General features: G+C 44.2%; 1 protein-coding gene across 1 annotated transcript in view; it reads right to left on the bottom strand.

The window, feature by feature from the left end:
• Positions 1–4462: 4462 nt before the first annotated feature.
• LOC133563538 (reelin-like) overlaps positions 4463–20399 on the bottom strand; it is a 311302-nt gene continuing 295365 nt past the window's right edge. The window contains exons 60-64 of the mRNA XM_061917708.1: positions 19713–19870; positions 16373–16592; positions 16045–16242; positions 14824–14922; positions 4463–5446 (exon numbers count right to left, since the gene is read on the bottom strand). Of these exons, the coding sequence (XP_061773692.1) occupies positions 5350–5446; positions 14824–14922; positions 16045–16242; positions 16373–16592; positions 19713–19870 (772 nt within the window). The 3' untranslated portion in view covers positions 4463–5349. The remainder of the gene's footprint in view (positions 5447–14823; positions 14923–16044; positions 16243–16372; positions 16593–19712; positions 19871–20399) is intronic.

Consider the following 20399-nt stretch of genomic DNA (forward strand, 5'->3'; position numbering starts at 1 on the left):
ATGTCAAAAGGGATATAAATATATTTAGTAATAAAAGATTAAGCATTTTATTAACGCATATTATTTCCAGACTTTCGCAGGCCAGATTTACACAAAACTTCTTATGTTCTGAAACTATCAGAAGTCAATTATTTCCAACTTTGGTATGGCACACTTCAATTAAATAACTGCAGTGGCTTTCCCGCCTATTCCATACAAGAACATGTTGTTACTAGCTTGTTATGTACATTTGAATATCAATTTACAATCCACACAAGTTTAAAGATCGTTTTTACCTTTTTTCTCCAAAATCTCCTGAATGACCTTTGAAGTAGCAACAAAAGTGGCACATAAAGATACAGTAGATGACCAACACAGTGACCATTGTAATAATACAGCAATGTAGGCTCTTTATTGTACAATATTAGTTTGAACACCACACAACCTCCGCAATGTGCGTCTCCTCTTTTCCCGGCAATAATCACAGTCACTTCCTTATCTCCCCCCGGAAGTCCCGCCCCCCAAGCATAGTCATTGGCTAACATCCTGTAGCCAGCCGCAAGTCTCATTTATCCTTTGTAGCGAATAAACATGTGACTAAATGTTACAAGAAGTGCTTTGTTAGCAGGATGGCTGAGACCAGGGGTCACCAACACGGTGCCCACGGGCACCAGGTCGCCCGTAAGGACCAGATGAGTCGCCCGCTGGCCTGTTCTAAAAATAGCTCAAATAGCAGCACTTACCAGTGAGCTGCCTCTATTTTTTTAATTTTATTTATTTACGAGCAAGCTGGTCTCGCTTTGCTCGACATTTTTAATTCTAAAAGAGACAAAACTCAAATAGAATTTGAAAATCCAGGAAAATATTTTAAAGACTTGGTCTTCACTTGTTTAAATAAATTCATTTCTTTACTTTGCTTTCTATAACTTTCAGAAAGACAATTTAGAGAAAAAATACATCCTTAAAAATGATTTTAGGATTTTTAAACACATATTTTTACCTTTTAAATTCTTTCCTCTTCTTTCCTGACAATTTAAATCAATGTTCAAGTAATTATTTTTTTTTATTGTAAAGAATAATAAATACATTTTAATTTAATTCTTCATTTTAACTTCTGTTTTTTGACAAAAAATATTTGTGAAATATTTCTTCAAACTTATGATTAAAATTCAAAAACAAATATTCTGGCAAATCTAGAAAATCTTTAGAATCAAATTTAAATCTTATTTCAAAGTCTTTTGAATTTCTTTTAAAAATTTTGTTCTGTAAAATCTAGAAGAAATAATGATTTGTCTTTGTTAGAAATATAGCTTGGTCCAATTTGTTATATATTCTAACAAAATGCAGATTGGATTTTAACCTATTTAAAAATGTCATAAAAATTCTAAAATTAATCTTAATCAGGAAAAATTACTAATGATGTACCATAAATAATTTTTTTAATTTTTAAAAAAAGATTTGAATTTGCTAGTTTTTCTCTTCTTTTTTTTCGATTAAATTTTAATTTTAAAGAGTCGAAATTGAAGATAAACTATGTTTAAAAATTAAATTTTCCTTTTTTTCCTTTTTGCTCTTCTTTTAAACCGTTCAATTAAGTGTTTTTTCATCATTTATTCTCTACAAAAACCTTCCAAAAAGGAAAAAAATGTACGACAGAATGACAGACAGAAATACCCATTTTTTAATATAAATATATAGATTTATTTATCAACGGGGTCTTGCGATGAGGTGGCAACTTGTTCAGGGTGTAACGCGCCTTCCGCCCGATTGTAGCTGAGATAGGTGCCAGCGCCCCCCGCCACCCCAAGAGGGAATAAGCGGTAGAAAATGGATGGATGGAGGGATTTATTAACGGTAAATTGAGCAAATTGGCTATTTCTGGCAATTTACTTAAAGGGCTACTGAAAGCCACTACTAGCGACCACGCAGTCTGATAGTTTATATATCAATGATGAAATATTAACATTGCAACACATGCCAATACGGCCGCTTTAGTTTACTAAATTACAATTTTAAATTTCGCGCGAAGTATCATGCTAAAACGTCGCGGTATGATGACCCGTGCGCGTGATGTCACGCATTGTAGAGGACATTTTGTTCCAGCACCGATCACAGCTAAAAGTAGTCTGTTTTTATCGCATAATTACCCAGTATTCTGGACATCTGTGTTGCTGAAACTTTTGCAATTTGTTCAATTAATAATGAAGACGTCAAAGAAGAAAGCTGTAGGTGGGAAGCAGTGTATTGCGGCCGCCTTTAGCAACACAAACACAGCCGGTGTTTCTTTGTTTGTTGTGAAGCTTTAATATGGAACAGAGCGGTCGAGCGAACATGTTTCTCTACCACATGTCAACCGGCAGGTTTCGGTGAGAAAATTGTGGTAATAAGTCGTCTCTTACCATAAACATGAGCGGAGCTTGTGTCGTTCCTCCTGCAGCTGTCAAAGAGGCAGCTGCGAATTTCTTGGCTCCTCCATGGCTTCCCTCAGAGACACTGGCGGTCACCACACCTTTCCGACTTTCAGGTACGACCATATAATCTCACTGAAACACTAGTAACACAAAAAGCAGATAAGGGATTTTCCAGAATTATCCTAGTAAATGCGTTTAATAACATCTGAATCGCTTCCACTGCCCTTGTCTTTTTTTCTTCTTCTAGTCCTTCATTCTAACTTTCCTCATCCCCTAATCTTTCATCCCCGCTTAAATTAATGGGGAATTTGTCGCTTTCTCGGTCTGAATCGCTCTTGCTGCTGGTGGCCATGATCGTAAACAATGTTCAGATGTGAGGAGCTCCACAACCCGTGACGACACGTGCACATCGTCTGCTACTTCCGGTACAGGCAAGGCTTTTTTATTAGCGACCAAAAGTTGCGAACTTTATCGTGGATGTTCTCTACTAAATCCTTTCAGCAAAAATATAGCAATATCGCGAAATGATCCAGTATGACACATAGAATGGACCTGCTATCACCGTTTGAATAAGAACATCTCATTTCAGTAGGCCTTTAAGTGTGTATCAAACTGGTAGCCCTTCACATTGATCAGTACCCAAGAAGTAGCTCTTGGTTTCAAAAAAGTTTGTGACCCCTGGCTTAAAGGATCGCCATTATTTATTTCCTAAAACCAACAAAATTCCTCAAATGGATAAACCACACATATTTACCATGAATTGATTAACGTGGACCCCGACTTAAACAAGTTGAAAAACTTATTGTGGTGTTACCATTTAGTGGTCAATTGCACAGAATATGTACTGTACTGTGCAATCTACTAATAAAAGTCTCAATCAGTGAAACTAATAGCGCCACCATTTTCTTACGTAACATTTATTTATTAGGAATATTTACCTCCCAAAGCTACTTCACTCAAACACACCACTTTATTCCAACTCTGGCTTCTTTGCAGGCTTCTCCTTTGCAAAGTTGCAACACACCACACTGACCTCTAGTGGAGTGCTGTGGGAACTACAGTGTAAAATACATTTTTCCCCACAGTTGATTCAGTTCAGTTTGTGCAACACGTTTATGATACAGTTTCACAACAGCAAGTCCGAAAAGGAGTAGGAAGAAGCAGAGCTTATTTAATTCTACACCTTTTCATACCTTAGCAATTGTATCCAATGTCCTTGTTCTATGTTCAAACTTTTTCCACAGAGGGCCGCACACGGAAAAATTTAAGCATGTGGGGTCATTTTGATATTTTAAATTTTTAAACTATAACACAATATATGGATTTTTTTTAAATCCTAAGGGCTCCTGGGGAGCATAGAGGGTCTCAGTCACTAAAATGTTAATAAGTCAAATTATTATTATTTTTCATTTAATGCTTACAGTAAATCTCTATATCAACTTGAGGTTGATATAAAGTAAAACAAATAAGGTTTTCTGCCTTTTCTGTCAAAGACAACTTTGTTTTTTTTTATAGAAAAACGGAAATATGCAGTATTTAGATAGATAGATAGTACTTTATTGATTTCTTCAGGAGAGTTCCTTTATTTAGCAATTAAAGCCTTCAAAGATCAATAATGCAGGACACCATTGATTTTAATTTTTTAATATTTTTGAGTAATCACAGTGAAAAGTTAAATAAAATCCTACTAAATATATTTGAGATCCCAAAGGATTCCCACTCAAAGTGATACATTTTTATTAGTATTTTTTACTTTAAACACTTAAATTTCAAGATCATTTTTTTCCACATAAAACATTTTAAAGTGATAATATTTAAGTAATAATTCATTATAACAGATTTTTTTTAGCAATGGAAAAAAAATAGACAAAAGGAACAAAAAACTGCCTGCATGGCAGCTTTGTGTCAACATTGCCACTTTTCCTCATTAGATTTCACCTCATTCCACTTTTTTAAAAAGCGTTTAAGTTTTATTCGGCTTCGGCCACAAATTTTCATTTCGGTGCATCCCTAATCCTAACATTTAACCAATATGTCAATAATATTCACCATGAAGAAGCAGCGGTGCAAAATGAGGTTTGGGCAGTTCTTTATTTCCCTTTTCTAAGGCTGCTGGGTGGCCCGTGGTGGATCTACACACAGAGTTTGCTATACCGGAGTTACACTGAGGGTCCATGGTACACAGACTGCAGAAAACAACACGTAGAGAACCTGGCCGCCATGTTTCAGTACTCAGCAGAGGAAAGGGGGGACAGCACAAGAGAAGATGATGCGGCAGAATAACTTAACACTGGGAAAAGAACACACAGTTCACGCACGGTGCATCTTAAATAGGTCACGTGAAGAGCCATTTACCATAAATATCTCTATTTGTCGGGAGCCAACATATATAAAATGATTTCTTGTTTTAAAAATTAACTTAAAAACAGCGGTTTATACATTGCCCATCCCGAGAATCTTCCCCACGCTGCCCGCACCTGTGAGACCATCGGGGGGGGGGAAGACGCCCTCTCAGCCTGTTGGCTGGCGTGTGAATGAGTAGAAAACAAACAAACACCACAGTCAATTCAGCACAAAAAGAAGCCACAAAACACAAGAACACCAAGACACACAGTATTATATTTTTTGACTTTTTTCCTCTTCGTAGTCAGTATCCTGGTCCTGGGAGCCACGATCCCTCCGTTGACGGCTCAGCGGGATTGGGAGGCGGGTCTCCTTCCTCCGTGATATTTTAACTCTCACTTTCACAGTGTGGTTGGAAAAGAGGGGGCGGGGGCGTGGAGGCGGTATCGGCAGGGGGAAGAGGAACACTTTTCAGCAAACAATGACAAACCCTGGCCGGAACAAACAGTTTCATTCCCGCCGTTGGATCGGACTGAAGCGATTTGGTGAAACGAGGGATGAAGGTGAATGGCGGCTTCGGGGGGGGAAAAAAAAGGCGAATCCTGTCTCCGGAGGCTCAGGCACGCTGCGGCAGGGCTCGGCGTTTGCGGCTGTAGTGGCGGCGAGCGCCCGTTTGCCTGGCAAAGTTCATCATGTAGTTTTGTTTGCGTGTGCTGCAGGGGAGACAAACACAGCGGTTGGAAGTAAAAAAAAAAAAGATTGGAAAGGTGGAGCAGCAAAGAAGGAGATGCACTGTAAACACGTGTCATCATCGTGTCTCACGCCCTGGCGCTACTACGCTACACGAGTGCTGATGTTGTGCAGCTGGATGGAGACATGTGACTCACACACCAGGGAGGGAGGTCGGGGAAAAGACAAAAGTAGACAGCAGTGAGCAGACGTTAAAGACGTCTTCCACTCCAGCAGGGGGCGCTGCCAGTCAGCCAGGGGGCGTGCTGCAAGGCCGGGGGCAGGGCGGCAGAGGCGGTGGGCGGCGGATGTAAATGAGTGATGGTGGGAGGCGGACAAAATTTCCACAAAGAGCCATGAAAGATGGGAGGTCTCATTCGCCTCATTTCCTGTTGTCCAGGATGTGTGCTGACTCAGCATCAAGGAAGTTGCAAACCCCCATGGAGGACTCAGAAGGTCATGACCTTGCTGTTTTTCTAAGTGACCAAAAGATGATATGACTGACTGTAAAAAACATTAACTGCATTAAAAACCGACATCAGTGTGCAGAGAATATCACCACATGGGCTCAGGAAAACCTCATAAAACCACTGTCAGTAACTACAGTTGGTCGCTACATCTGTAAGTGCAAGTTAAAACTTTACTATGCAAAGCCAAACCCATTTATCAACAACACCCTGTAACGCCGCCGGCTTTGCTGGGCCCGAGCTCATCTGAGATGGACTGATGCTGAATGGTCCATACAGGTTTTGGAGCAACATATGTTGTCATCCAAGCAACGTTATCATGGACGCCCCTGCTTATTTCAGCAAGACAATGCCACACCACGTGTTACAACAGCGTAGTTTCGTAGTAAAAGAGTGCAGGTACTTTCCTGGCCCGCCTGCAGTCCCGACATGTCTCCCATGGAAAATGTGTGGCGCATTATGAAGCGTAAAATACGACAGCGGAGACCCTGGACTGTTGAAGGACTGAAGCTCTACATAAAACAAGAATGGGAAAGAATTCCACTTTCAAAGCTTCAACAATTAGTTTCCTCAGTTCCCAAACGTTTATTGAGTGTTGTTAAAAGAAAAGGTGATGTAACACAGTGGTGAACATGCCCTTTCCCAACTACTTTGGCACGTGTTACAGCCATGAAATTCTAAGTGAATTATTATTTGCAAAAAAAAAAAAAGTTTATCAAAATATGTTGTCTTTGTAGCATATTCAACTGAATATTGGTTGAAAATGAACACTTGATGCATATAATCACAGCAGTATGGTGATTCTATGTGTCTACATTAGAGATGCGCGAATAGGCAATTATATCATCCGCAACCGCATCACTAAAGTCGCCATCCACCCGAACCAACATTTTATCAGAACCGCAACCACCCGTTGTTATATATCCAGAGTCGGCGATCTTTACCACTAAAAGAGCTAGTTTGACCCGTGTCACAAAGTAAAGAAGGCAATGGGAGCCACTAACGTTCTTGCCAATATCCGATGGTGATCATTCAGATAACGGGGATAAGGGCGTGCTGTGAAGCCATTGCCTTAGACACCTTCAACAACATATACAAACCGTATACCAGTCCAGCAACATGTTGTGTGCAGCTTACGCAAACACACGTACAAGATTGCAAGGCATACTGGGTGACAGAGAGTACACTAATGGTTGTGATATAAACAATTTTAACTCTTACTATTATGCGCCACACTGTGAAGCCACACCAAACAATAATAATATAATAATAATAATGGATTAGATTTATATCGCGCTTTTCTATTATTAGATACTCAAAGCGCTCACAGAGAAGTGGGAAGCCATCATTCATTCACACCTGGTGGTGGTAAGCTACATCTGTAGCCACAGCTGCCTTGGGGTAGACTGACGGAAGCGTGGCTGCCAGATTGCGCCTACGGCCCCTCCGACCACCACCAATCATTCATTCATCATTCATTCACCAGTGTGAGCGGCACCGGGGGCAAAGGGTGAAGTGTCCTGCCCAAGGACACAACAGCAGCGATTTTTTGGATGTCATTAGGTGGTAAGCGAACCTGCAACCCTCAGGTTTCTCGCACGGCCGCTCTACCCACTACGCCATGCCGCCCCCTAAACAAGAATGACAAACACATTTTGGGAGAACATCCTCACAGTAACACAACATAAACCCAACACAACAAATACTCAGAATCCTTTGCATCCGTGATTCTACCTGAATATAGTTTACACCCCTGCGCCCCCAACGCCACCCACCTTACCGACGCACGAGGGGTGGGGGGGTTTGCTGCTAGCGGGGTGTATAATATAGTCAGGATGTGTCATGGATGCAAAGGATTCTGGATATTTGTTGCGTTGCGTTTATGTTGTGTTACTGTGAGGATGGTCTCCCAAATGTGTTTGTCATTCTTGTTTGGTGTGGCTTCACAGTGTGGCGCATATTAGGCAAAGGCTTCGTAGCACGCCCTAATACTTATTAACTGGGTGACTGCCGGCAGACATACTTGAGAATGTTTACGTCAACTAATGTCTTCCTCGCTTTGTTACACGGGTCCAAAATGGCTCTTTGAACGGTAAAAGTTAACGATCTCTGAACCATGTATATCATATATTTCTGAATGGTTCAACCGCCACCCGCCCGAATCTATTTAAAATTTATTTTTTCGTCATGTCACCTGCCCGACCCGCGGTTTATCCGCGGACGAGACCGCAAACCGCGCATCTCTAGACTACATTCAAACATTCTTCTTCATACTGCATTCATATATGCTACTTTTAAACTTTCATGCAGAGAGGGAAATCACAACTAAAAGTGTATTTATTAAACAGTTATTAAGTAGTGGCACAAACATTCATGTCATTTCCAAAACAGAAAGTGCAAGATTGTCAGAGACATTTTAAAACAAGCTATGAGTGCACTTTTGTGCATGATGTCACTAAGATGACATATCAAAACAACACTAAATTAAAGTGCACTTTTTGTACAGAACGCCACTACAATAGTTTAAAACAAATAAAGTGCACTTTTGAGCATGATGTCACACAAGATATTTCAATAAGTGTCAAATAAAAATGAGCTGCATGATAAGAAATCGAATAGTGTATGTCCTTCACTATGTGGTAGGTTCCTGCGGACGTTATCTCCTTCTGTTGTTGACTATTTATTTCATACGGTGCTGATCTAGAAATTGTTGCTTGGGCATTTTGTTGGTGTGGCACCAAACAAAGATGTTGACATGCGGAGTTTCAAGCACTCTTCATTCTCTAGTGAGTAACTTTTCCAATGATGATACAAATTGGCAGTGCTGATACTTTTAGTAGCAACGCTTTTGCCCCACACTTGACATATTACGCTTGTCTGTTCAACATTATCCCGCTTGAAGCCAAACCACCGTCAGACAATGAATGGACCCTGTGCTGTATTTCTTAGGAATGAATTATTCCTTCATTTGTTATCAGATTCACACCTTCTCTCTCTCGCATTATCACTCCGCTAGCATCACAGCTAATGTTACCCAGGCTGCTACCTCTCCGCTCGTGACAGTATGTGACATATGTAAGAATGCAGGCTTGTTTTACTGTCTGTGCGAAGGAGGGACAAGAAAGAGTGAAAGGAGCCAGTAGTGTAATGCCCGCAGATAAAATCAACTGCGTGAGAATGTATACTCAAATATCACGATATAGTCATTGTTATATTATCATATATGAATATCACTGTCATTTTCTGTATCGCACAAAGACACACCCGCGATATATCGAGTATATTCCATATATCGCCCGGCCCTAAGGCAGCCCATCACAAATGACGTGATGGGCCACATAAATATATGGCAAAACCACATAAATGACATGGTGTGCCACGTAAATAATAAGGCGGGACACTTTAAATGACCAGCTGGGGAACATAAATCACGAGATGGGCCACTTAAGGGACGTGACAGGCCACATAAATGACCAGGTGAGCCAAATAAATGGCGCGATGGGCCACATTAAGTACCAGGTGGGCCAAATAAGTGATGTGGTGAGCCACATAAATCACGAGGTGGGCCACATAAATCACCAGATGGGCCACAAAAATGGCGAGGTGGACCACATTAGTGATGTAATGGGCCACATAAATCACAAAGTGGGCCACATAAATGGCGTGATGAGCTACAAAAATCACCAAGTGGGCCACATTAGTGGTATGATGGTTACATAAATGACCATGTGAGCCAAATAAAGGGCGTGATGGGCCACATAAATCAGCAGGTGGGCCACATATATCACCAGATGGGCCACATAAATGGCGAGTTGGACCACATTAGTGATGTAATGGGCCACATAAATCAATGGCGTGAAGGGCCACTTAAAATCACGAGGTGGGCCGCATAATCACCAGATGGGCCAAATTAATGGCGAGGTGGGCCACATAAATGGCGTGATGGGCCACATAAATCAAGATGTAGGCCACGTAAATGACCAAGTGGGCCACATAAATGGCGGGATGAGCAACAAAAATCACCAAGTGGGCTACAAAAATCACCAGGTGGGCCACATAAATGGTGTGATGGGCCACGTAAATCAGCAGGTGGGCCACATATATCACCAGATGGGCCACGTTAATGGCGAGTTGGACCACATTAGTGATGTAATGGGCCACATAAATCAATGGCGTGAAGGGCCACTTAAAATCACGAGGTGGGCCACATAATCACCAGATGGGCCGAATTAATGGCGAGGTGGGCCACATAAATGGCGTGATGGGCCACATAAATCAAGAGGTGGGCCACGTAAATGACCAAGTGGGCCACATAAATGGCGGGATGAGCAACAAAAATCACCAAGTGGGCCACAAAAATCACCAGGTGGGCCACATAAATCAGCAGATGGGCCACATATATCACCAGATGGGCCACATAAATGGTGTGATGGTCTACATAAATTACCAAGTGGGCCCCATAAATGGCGAGATGAGCAACAAAAATCACCAAGTGGGCCACAAAAATCACCAGTTGGGCCACATAAATGGTGTGATGGGCCACGTAAATCAGCAGGTGGGCCACATATATCACCAGATGGGCCACATTAATGGCGAGTTGGACCACATTAGTGATGTAATGGGCCACATAAATCAATGGCGTGAAGGGCCACTTAAAATCACGAGGTGGGCCACATAATCACCAGATGGGCCAAATTAATGGCGAGGTGGGCCACATAAATGGCGTGATGGGCCACATAAATCAAGAGGTGGGCCACGTAAATGACCAAGTGGGCCACATAAATGGCGGGATGAGCAACAAAAATCACCAAGTGGGCCACAAAAATCACCAGGTGGGCCACATAAATCAGCAGATGGGCCACATATATCACCAGATGGGCCACATAAATGGTGTGATGGTCCACATAAATTACCAAGTGGGCCCCATAAATGGCGAGATGAGCAACAAAAATCACCAAGTGGGCCACAAAAATCACCAGTTGGGCCACATAATGGTGTGATGGGACACGTAAATCAGCAGGTGGGCCACATATATCACCAGATGGGCCACATAAATGGCGTGATGGTCCACATGAATGACCAAGTGGGCCACTTAAATGGCGTGATGAGCTACAAAAATCACCAAGTGGGCCACAAAATCACCAGTTGGGCCACATAAATCACAAAGTGGGCCACGTAAATGGCATGATGGGCCACATAAATGACCAAGTGAACCAAATAAATGGTGTGATGGACCATATAAATGACCAGGTGGGCCACATAAATGGCGTGATGGGCCACGTAAATGACCAGGTGGGCCACATAAATGCCGTGATGGGCCACATAAATGACCAGGTGGGCCACATAAATGGCGTGATGGGCCACATAAATGGCGTGATGAGCTACAAAAATCACCAAGTGGGCCACATAAATGGTTTGATGGGTTACATAAATGACCATGTGAACCAAATAAATGGTGTGATGGACCACATAAATGACCAGGTGGGCCACATAAATGGCGTGATGGGCCACGTAAATGACCAGGTGGGCCACATAAATGCCGTGATGGGCCACATAAATGACCAGGTGGGCCACATAAATGGCGTGATGGGCCACATAAATGGCGTGATGAGCTACAAAAATCACCAAGTGGGCCACATAAATGGTTTGATGGGTTACATAAATGACCATGTGAACCAAATAAATGGTGTGATGGACCACATAAATGACCAGGTGGGCCACATAAATGGCGTGATGGGCCACGTAAATGACCAGGTGGGCCACATAAATGACCAGGTGGGCCACATAAATGGCGTGATGGGCCACATAAATGGCGTGATGGGCCACATAAATGACCAGCAGGGCCACATAAATGCCGTGATGGGCCACGTAAATGACCAGGTGGGCCTCATAAATGGCGTGATGAGCTACAAAAAACACCAAGTGGGCCACATAAGTGACGTGATGGGCCACATAAATGATGGTGGGCCACATAAATGAGGTGGGCCACAAATGATGAGGTGGGCCACATAAATGATGAGGTGGGCCACCTAAATAATGAGGTGGGTCACATAAATGATGAGGTGGGCCACTTAAATAATGAGGTGGGCCACATAAATGATGAGGTGGGCCACCTAAATGATGAGGTGGGCCACATAAATGATGAGGTGGGCCACATAAATGATGAGGTGGGCCACCTAAATGATGAGGTGGGCCACATAAATGATGAGGCGGGTCACTTAAATGATGAGATGGGTCACTTAAATGATGTGCGGGCCACATAAATGATGTGGCGGGCCACATAAATGATGAAGTGGGCCACATAAATGATGAGGTGGGCCACCTAAATAATGAGGTGGGCCACATAAATGATGAGGTGGGCCACATAAATAATGAGGTGGGCCACCTAAATAATGAGGTGGGCCACATAAATGATGAGGTGGGCCACTTAAATAATGAGGTGGGCCACATAAATGATGAGGTGGGCCACATAAATGATGAGGTGGGCCACTTAAATAATGAGGTGGGCCACTTAAATGATGAGGTGGGCCACCTAAATGAGGTGGGCCACTTAAATAATGAGGTGGGCCACATAAATGATGAGGTGGGCCACATAAATAATGAGGTGGGCCACCTAAATGATGAGGTGGGCCACATAAATGATGAGGTGGGCCACTTAAATAATGAGGTGGGCCACATAAATGATGAGGTGGGCCACCTAAATGATGAGGTGGGCCACATAAATGATGAGGCGGGTCACTTAAATGATGAGGGCGGGTCACTTAAATGATGTGGCGGGCCACATAAATGATGAGGTGGGCCAGGTCTGAGTTCGTGTTTGACACAGGTGCTTCAGTGCCATCTACCAAAATGAAGAGAATAAAATCAACTGTCTCCTTTTGGCCAGCAGAGGTCGCCACAGCAAGACGACCACATGAGGATTCAACTTGTGATTCCTAACAAAAGCCTTGACCTTACAAAGTGTCCTGTCCATCCTTGTTTACATTTTCATTGTGCAGACAAGGTGTGATTGTCCCGGACACGGCACCACCCTCTTAGAGGTCAGCGCTGATGTGCAACATTGAGGTAGCAACAGGAAGACAGAGATAAGGTGTAGTGATGGACAGGGATGCAACCATTAACCACTTGGACAATACTGACAAGCTGCTAAATCCTTTGTTTTTGTGGTCTGAGTGTGTTACGGAGCCTCCACCTGGACTGTGTGAGCACCTGGTCTGCGTGGGACTCGGGGTTAGAAGGCCAGGGTATGGAGATGACTGAGGTGATGTGGAGTGGCGAGCCGAGGGAGAGTGGGAGGAATGGAGGCTGCATTCAGGATGGGGGGCAAGGCGAGGGAGAGTGTGTGGGATGGAGGCTGCATTCAGGATGGGGGCGAGGCGAGGGAGAGCGTGTGGAGGGATGGAGGCTGCATTCAGGATGGGGGCGAGGCGAGGAAGAGTGTGTGGAGGCATGGAGGCTGCATTCAGGATGGGGGCGAGGCGAGAGAGAGTGTGTGGGATGGAGGCTGCATTCAGGAAGAGGCGCTGGACTTACCTGACACTACAGCCATGCCAGAGGGAGCAGAGTACACAAGAGAGCAGAGGTTAGAGCGCGAGAGGGGAGGTGGAGGGGAGGGCTGTCTCCAAGAAAGCTGTGGGGGGGTAGGAGCCGTGGCCTGGGGAGGGGGAGGCAGGGGCCCCCCGGAGTGGGAAGTGGCCAGGGAGGGGGTAGAAAGAGAGTGAAGAAGATGTGGATGGGATGATGAGAGAGAGAGAGAGAGAGAGAGAAGAGTAATCCGTCCATCGTGTGCGCAGAAGGGAAGAGGAATAGAGGAGGAAGAAAGGAGGTCAGTTGAGGATGAGGAGTAGAGGAAGAATCAAACAAGAAGCAGAGAGAAAAAGAGCATGAAGGTGAAGAAGAGAAGTGGAAGAGATCGAAATAAATAACATTGTGAGGATCATCGTCACAGTTTGGAGCTGAGCTGAAAACATGCACAGGATGGAAAGAAGAAAGCGTGGAAGGAAGGAAGGATGGAGAGAAGGAAGGAAGGAAGGAAAGAAGGGGGCCACATAGACCAGGGGTCAGCTAGGGTTTGGCGCTCAAAGCGTGTTTCCACCAAGCAGTACAGTTCAGTTCAGTTTGGTTTGGTTTGGACTGCGAAATCTTGTTCCTGCTGTTCTGTCAGCTACCAACTTTTGATTGATTGATTGAGACTTTTATTAGTAGATTGCACAGTTCAGTACATATTCCGTACGATTTACCCCAATAAGTTTTTCAACTTGTTTAAGTCGGGGTCCACGTTAATAGAGTCATGGACATAATGTTGTTTTTCAGCCACGAGGAGGACAGGATATAAATCTTTGGAGTGAGCTTCAGAAAAGCAACTGAGCCTGTAAGTTGAGGTACTACTCTCCTGATGGGTTGTGTACAGAACTGTACTGCCTGGGTGGAACAGGGCTGAGGTTTGTAAGGACTTTTAATGCCTCGAATGAACAATGAGTGCGGTGCTCTCATGCAGGGACCACATTCAAACTGCTTCAATTCATTTGCCAGCTGATAATTAGCCAGGATACTTTCAGTGTCCTGTGGAATTGTTGGGAGAATCAGAAGCAGAAACTGGATGCAGGCTTTTAAGTCCATGTATTCATCTGAATAGTCCACAAGACACTGAAACTGATGACATCCAGAGAAAGCCAAGCAGACAAAGTCATGTTCCTCCTTGCCTGACGCCACAAGTGATGAAGCTCACTGGACATAATGGTGTGCTTACTGTACGCCTGTACTGTACTCCTGTGTATGTGTGGGCGGGGGGGGGGGGGGGGGGGGGGCTGTTTCTACGGGTGGTACGGGATCAGAAAAGGGCAGATCTAGGCTCTAACGGGAGTTCAAGGTCCGGCCGTGAGTTGGGTACTCACAGAACTACTTCCACATGATCCAACGCCCACTGGTCGTGTCCCACGCCGTCGTGGCGCGGCTGCCACCACCGCAGCATCACACCTTTGACCCTCGCCTCTCTGGAGAAAACATGGAAACACACACACACTGAATGTAAAGCATTGATTATATCCTGTCAGAGGGTGAGTAAGCAGTAGTTCATCCTCTGTATATTCAGCTTCAAAAAGATAAGGTTGTGAATCCTCATTGGTGCCAAAAAATAGTTTTCTTTGTCTCTTCCCAAGTCCAAGGTTGTTTGGATTGGGTCATATATTACAAACCCCGTTTCCATATGAGTTGGGAAATTGTGTTAGATGTAAATATAAACGGAATAAAAATGATTTGCAAATCCTTTTCAACCCATATTCAGTTGAATATGCTACAAAGACAACATATTTGATGTTCAAACTGATAAACATTTCTTTTTTTTGCAAATAATCAGAATTTAATTTAGAATTTAATGCTAGCAACACGTGACAAAGAAGTTGGGAAAGGTGGCAATGAATACTGATAAAGTTGAGGAATGCTCATCAAACACTTATATGGAACATCCCACAGGTGTGCAGGCTAATTGGGAACAGGTGGGTGCCATGATTGGCTATAAAAGCAGCTTCCGTGAAATGCTAAGTAATTCACAAACGAGGATGGGGTGAGGGTCACCAATTTATATATATATATATATATATATATATATATATATATATATATATATATATATATTATATATTATATATATTATATATATATACAATTTATATAAATATATATATATTTTTTCCACAAAGATTCGAATTAGCTAGTTTTTCTATTAATTTTTTTCGGTTGAATTTTGAATTTTAAAGAGTCAAAATTGAAGATAAACTATGTTTCAAAATTGTATTTTCATTTTTTCCGGGGTTTTCTCCTCTTTTAAACCGTTCAAATAAGTGGTTTTTTTCATCATTTATTCCCCACAAAAAACCTTCCATAAAAGGAAAAAAAATGTAGGACGGAATGACAGACAGAAATACCAATTTTTTTATATATATATATATATATATGGACATATTGATTAAAGGTAAATTGAGCAAATTGGCTATTTCTGGAAATGTATTTAAGTGTGTATCAAACTGGTAGCCCTTGGCATTAATCAGTACCCAAGAAGAAGCTCTTGATTTCAAAAAGGTTGCTGACCCCTGGTTTAAAGCATGTAGGTCACTTACAGTGGAATATTGTAGGAGACCCTCTGGGCTTTTATGAAGTCTTTGGGCTGATGCTGGGCAATGACGTGCCAGCGGACTCCATTGTTGACGCTGTATTGCAACAGCACGGCTCGGTCCACCGTGTCGGCCCGATCCAGAGCTATGTTGCAACTACCAGTCTGTGCCACGCTGCCAATCTGCAGCACAAACATGATCTTACTGCAGCAAGACACAGAAGTGACAAGGTTAGAGGCAGATATGCGAGCATGAATTGGCAGCAAGGACGCGGGCGTCTGAGGCGCGGACTCAACGACGTCAGCGTGTGAGCGCATGAAACTTGTACCTGTACCTAGCTCGGGTGAGGTCCAGCGGTTTGGTAACAGCCTGCCTCATCTTACAGCCGTTGAAATAGAGCGAGTCTCCGTGGGCGTGTGGGGACAACTGTCCACAGCCGCTGCCCACGCCTCCGCCCTGGACCAGCTGCCAGCTCTCCTCGGAGACACTTCCCGACTCAAAGTTGTCCTTGATGAAGCTGGGCAGGTCGCTGCTGGACAGCGAGCAGTCGTCACCTGACCCACAGGAAACAGCGGAGACTGCTTAAATAGTTTGCTAAATTCAGGGAATATTCAAAGTTGGAAACTTTCCGTGGGAATTAACGAGAATATATAATAACAATAATAATGCATTAGATTTTATATCACGCTTTTTTATTACTAGATACTCAAAGCGCTCGCAGAGAAGTGGGAACCCATCAGTCATTCACACCTGGTGGTGGTAAGCTACATCTGTAGCCACAGCTGCCCTGGGGTTCACTGACGGAAGCGAAGCCGCCAGTTTACGCCTCCGACCACCACCAATCATTCATTCATCATTCATTCACCAGTGTGAGCGGCACTGGGGGCAAGGGTGAAGTGTCCTGCCCAAGGACACAACGGCAGCGATTTGGATGTCAAGAGGCAGCGAGCGAACCTGCAACCCTCAGGTTTCTGGCACAGCCGCTTTACCCACTACGCCAGGGGTGCCCATTACGTCGACCGCGAGCTACCAGTCGACCGCGGGGGGTGTGTCAGTCGATCTCCAGCCAGGCTTTTAAAAAAAATAGACCTAAAAATTAGTGATCATCAATCTTCACCAAGACGTCCCTTAAATGACATTCACGGTACCGGAGGGTCTTGTGAGATGACGCTGGCTGCTGCAAGATCATTATTATTAAAAATGACCGAGAGGAAGGCGAGAAACACTTTTTATTTCAACAGACTCTCGCGCCGTACCTTCCGTCAAAACTCTAAAGGCCGACTGCACATTTCCTATCTTCACAATAAAAGCCCTGCTTCATGCTGCCTGCGCTAACTAAATACAGAGTCTCGGAAAACTGGCGTGCACAAGCGATCCCTCAGAAAGCTGGCGTGCACATCACTTGTGCACGCCAGCTTTCCGAGACTCTTATTTGATTAGCGCAGGCAGCATGAAGCAGGGCTTTTATTGTGAAGATAGGAGAAATGTGCAGTCGGCCTTTAGAGTTTTGACGAAAGTCTGTTGAAATAAAAAGTGTTTCTCGCCTTCCTCTCTGTCATTTTTTCATAATAATGAACTGGCAGCAGCCAGCGTCATCTCACAAGACCCTCGGGTGCCGTGAATGTCAATCAAGCAAGCTACGGAATTTGCCGCCAATGTTTTTCTTGTAAAGTGTATGGAAGCTGGATGAATTAGATGCCAAAAACCAACCACTTTCATGTGGTATTGTACAGAAAGGACAACTTTTTTTCTCCTCCATTTGAAAATGTGGGCGTTATCATCATTACTGTCTGATTCCAATCAATGCAAGTCATCAGAATCAGGTAATACACCAACTTATATTCTTGTCTTCGTGAAAGAAATACATCTATATGTGTTACACATGCTTGTATTATCATTAAACACATTTAACTTGTTTACAAAAATGTCTCTTTCATAAATAAATAAATATAAATTATATATATAAATGAGGTAGATCCCCTCGAGTTGGTCAATTGAAAAGTAGCTCGCCTGCAGAAAAAGTGTGGGCACCCCTGCACTACGCCATGCCGACCCCCTAATATAAGGCCATTAATGGAAATAAACATTGAATGCAACATGCTAGATCTTGCAGCATGATTATTAGCTAAAACAACTTGATTTCATGCAAATTCAGTTGAATTTCAACCCTTCACTGTGCATTCCTCCATCACATGCAAAGATAATTCCCAGCATACTACACACTACAGACCACACTGGTATTTGAGCCCAAGGACTTCATCCAGTCAGGTATCCATCCATCCATGCATCTTGCGCCGCTTATCCGAGCTCGGGTCGCGGGGGCAGCAGCCTAAGCAGAGAAGCCCAGACTTCCCTCTCCCCAGCCACTTTGTCCAGCTCTTCCCGGGGGATCCTGAGGTGTTCCCAGGTCAGCCGGGAGACATAGTCTTCCCAACGTGTCCTGGGTCTTCCCCGTGGCCTCCTACCGGTTGGACGTGCCCTAAACACCTCCCTAGGCAGACGTTCGGGTGGCATCCTGACCAGAGGCCCGAACCACCTCATCTGGCTCCTCTCCATGTGAAGGAGCAGCGGCTTTACTTTGAGTTCCTCCCGGATGACAGAGCTTCTCACCCTATCTCTAAGGGAGAGACCCGCCACCCGGTGGAGGAAACTCATTTGGGCCGCTTGTACCCGTGATCTTGTCCTTTCGCTCATAACCCAAATCTCATGACTATAGGTGAGGATGGGAACGTAGATGGACTGGTAAATTGAGAGCTTTGCCTTCCGGCTCAGCTCCTTCTTCACCACAGCGTCCGCATTACTGAAGACGCCGCACCGATCCGCCTGTCGATCTCACGATCCACTCTTCTCTCACTCGTGAACAAGACTCCGAGGTACTTGAACTTCTCCACTTGGGGCAGGGTCTCCTCCCCAACCCGGAGATGGCACTCAACGCTTTTCCGGGTGAGAACCATGGACTGGGACTTGGAGGTGCTTATTCTCATTCCAGTCGCTTCACACTCGGCTGCGAACCGATCCAGTGAGAGCTGAAGATCCTGGCCAGATGAAGCCATCAGGACCACATAATTTGCAAAAAGCAGAGACCTAATCCTGCAGCCACTCAACGCCTTGACTGCGCCTAGAAATTCTGTCCATAAAAGTTATGAACAGAATGGGTGACAAAGGACAGCCTTGGCGGAGTCCAACCCTCACTGGAAACGTGTCCGACTTACCACCGGCAATGCGGACCAAGCTCTGACACTGATCATACAGGGAGCGGACCGCCACAATCAGACAGTCCGATACCCCATACTCTCTGAGCACTCCCCACAGGACTTCCCGAGGGACACGGTCGAATGCCTTCTCCAAGTCCACAAAGCACATGTAGACTGGTTGGGCAAACTCCCATGCAACCTCAAGGACCCTGCCCAGAGTATAGAGCTGGTCTACACTTCTAAGACCAGGAGGAGAACCACACTGTTCCTCTGGGAAGGCTGAGGAGTGTGATCCCACTCCGGTTCCCCTTCTTAAAGAAAGTTTCCAGAATTTTACCGGAAACTTTCCACCCCTTTGCAACCCTAGTTATCAGTGCATGAAACATCTTTTCGGAGCAGGAATGCGCAATTTGAACAATTTCCTGTCCGTCTAAAAACTGTAAACTGCAGTCTGGGCGAGTGTAACAGTTTGTGGCCCACCGTGGTATCCCTCGTCACAGATGCAGACCACCCCACTGGTGCAGTAGCCATGTCCACTGCAGAGTCCCGGGCAGGCCTCTCCAATGTAGACATGGTCCACTCCCCAGCTCTGTCGCTCACCCGTCCCCTCCTCTTGAATCCAGCGGAACTGCGTCGCCCTGGGAATAAAAAAGACAAATGTTGTATAGTTGCCATTAGGGATGGCTACCTTTCACATTTGAATCGATCCGGTATCAATTCACAATTGATTTGATTGATAGACTTTGTGTCTTTTTGCGGCGGATGAAAAGAGCACAGCTCCCTGAGCACATTCTACAGACGTCCCATTGGGTGTGAGTTTTTCCTTGCCCTTATTTGGGCTCTACCAAGGATGTCGTTGTGGTTTGTGCAGCCCTTTGAGACACTTGCGATTAAGGGCTATATAAATAAACATTGATTGATTGATTGATTGATTGATAGAGCAGTGTTTTTCAACCACTGTGCCAGACAATGATGCAACTTCCCCTCCTTTTTCTGCAAATCAATAATTACAATCTGCCAATAATGTGCGGCTGCTTAGTGTTTGTGCTGTCTAGAACTCGGCAGGGTAACCACGTAATACTCCATGTCAGTAGGTGGCAGCAGGTAGTTCATTACTTTGTAAAAGTCAGAATGTGTCGGGTGAGACGAGGATGGTTTGTTGTGGTC

This window comes from Nerophis ophidion, linkage group LG12 (assembly GCF_033978795.1).
Source record: "Nerophis ophidion isolate RoL-2023_Sa linkage group LG12, RoL_Noph_v1.0, whole genome shotgun sequence".
Taxonomy (NCBI): domain Eukaryota; kingdom Metazoa; phylum Chordata; class Actinopteri; order Syngnathiformes; family Syngnathidae; genus Nerophis; species Nerophis ophidion.